Below are 1,551 nucleotides of genomic sequence, written 5' to 3'. Positions count from 1 at the left end.
AAAGGAAAACTTGAAATCGCATCATATGACCCCTTTAATTACTTAAGTTGTTGCAGACAGACATTTATTGAATGGATGTAAAACCAAGCACCAAAAGACTAGAGAAACCAATCCATAAATCCTTCCCTCCAGCAATTAACGTTTCATTTTGTTTGCCGTTTGTTTGTTTCTGTATTTATCCCCACCCCTAGGTTAGACGAAATGCCTGGGGTACTACAAAATACATGGAACTCTATATAGTAGCTGACAACACGCTGGTAAGCTGATGATGCCTGTGTCATGCTCACTTCCACTAATTAGACACTTCCACACAGTAAAGTTCGCCACAGGAATAAAGGCTTTAAAGCTTCAAATACAGGCTGAGTTATATAAACTGTACTTTAGAACCGGTACTTTAAGCCTAGTGTTACGTTCTCATTTAAATGTGGCCACTGAGCAATTGCTGTTTAAATTTAAAGCTTCGGAAGTGCCTTTTCACTCTCTCCCTCTCTTTTCTATCACTCCCATTGCCAATATCTTACATGTATGAGGAGCTATCAAGAAGTTATCAGTGAATTTAATAGTTTAATTTTTAGTCCTCGTGTATGAGGGATACATTTCGTGAGGGGCATGCAGACAATCTTTCAGTGTTACATTCTGTTGAGTTTTCTGATTGAATTCTTTCATACATATACATTGAATCTGTATAATATCCACCAAAAGCCAAAAAAGGCAGGAGGTTATATAATATTTCATTATGGCTGGATTTAGTTAATCAAATTTCTCTGTAACAGGGTTTTTGCAATTTCTCAAGCAGAGTCTATGCATTTGTATGTTCGTCTTGATCAATTTGCCTCTTGGCATTTCTTCATGTCTCTACAGTACAGAAAGCAAAACAAGGACCTTTACAAAACTAAAATGAGGATAATGGAAATTGCTAATTATGTAGATAAGGTATGTCAAGCCTGAGTGCATTTCTTTGGTTCAAAGGTTTTGTTTACTGTTTAGACTGCATATTTGTTCTCGGAATGCGAAATTCCTAGATGTCTGTATTATAATTATATTGAACAAATTAAATCCTTTTGCCATGTTCCTAATTGTTTGTTTTGGTCTGATCAGTTCTACAGAGACTTGAACATCCGTGTACCTCTGATTGGTCTAGAGGTTTGGACTGAACATGATCAGTGCATCATCAATGAGGAGCCAAATTCGACTCTTTGGTCCTTCCTTCAATGGAGACAGAAACTTAAATCCCGCAAGAAACATGACAATGCCCAACTACTCACGTTAGTCACAAAACACACCAACTGTATGCACATATAGAACAAGACTGTCAGAGTAGCTTTATTGTCATTTCAGCTCTATACAGTTAGTATACAGTGAAACGAAACAGCGTTTCACTGTAACATATTTTAATGGTGTTGTATTAAGTTTTTAAAAATATAATTAGTCCGTTTTATTCTGATATTTTTGTACGGTATATTTCACCTAAAAACTGAAATTCTTTCATATTTACTCACCCTCTAGTCATTCCAAACCTGTATGAAAAAAACACGTATAAAAAGAGAAAAC

General features: G+C 35.8%; 1 protein-coding gene across 1 annotated transcript; it reads left to right on the top strand.

The window, feature by feature from the left end:
- The first annotated feature begins 153 nt into the window (after positions 1 to 153).
- Positions 154 to 1,302, top strand: LOC107736445 (disintegrin and metalloproteinase domain-containing protein 19-like). The gene is made up of 3 exons (XM_016547853.1): positions 154 to 257; positions 862 to 933; positions 1,099 to 1,302. Exons 1-3 carry the CDS (start codon positions 225 to 227, stop codon positions 1,300 to 1,302), a joined length of 309 nt encoding a protein of 102 aa, XP_016403339.1. The 5' UTR covers positions 154 to 224.
- Positions 1,303 to 1,551: the final 249 nt, after the last annotated feature.

Source organism: Sinocyclocheilus rhinocerous, unplaced genomic scaffold (genome assembly GCF_001515625.1).
Source record: "Sinocyclocheilus rhinocerous isolate Xijiao unplaced genomic scaffold, SAMN03320098_v1.1 C36701910, whole genome shotgun sequence".
NCBI lineage: Eukaryota > Metazoa > Chordata > Actinopteri > Cypriniformes > Cyprinidae > Sinocyclocheilus > Sinocyclocheilus rhinocerous.
Note: the sequence above shows the minus strand (reverse complement) of the source record. Positions and strands in the feature narration are given on the sequence as shown.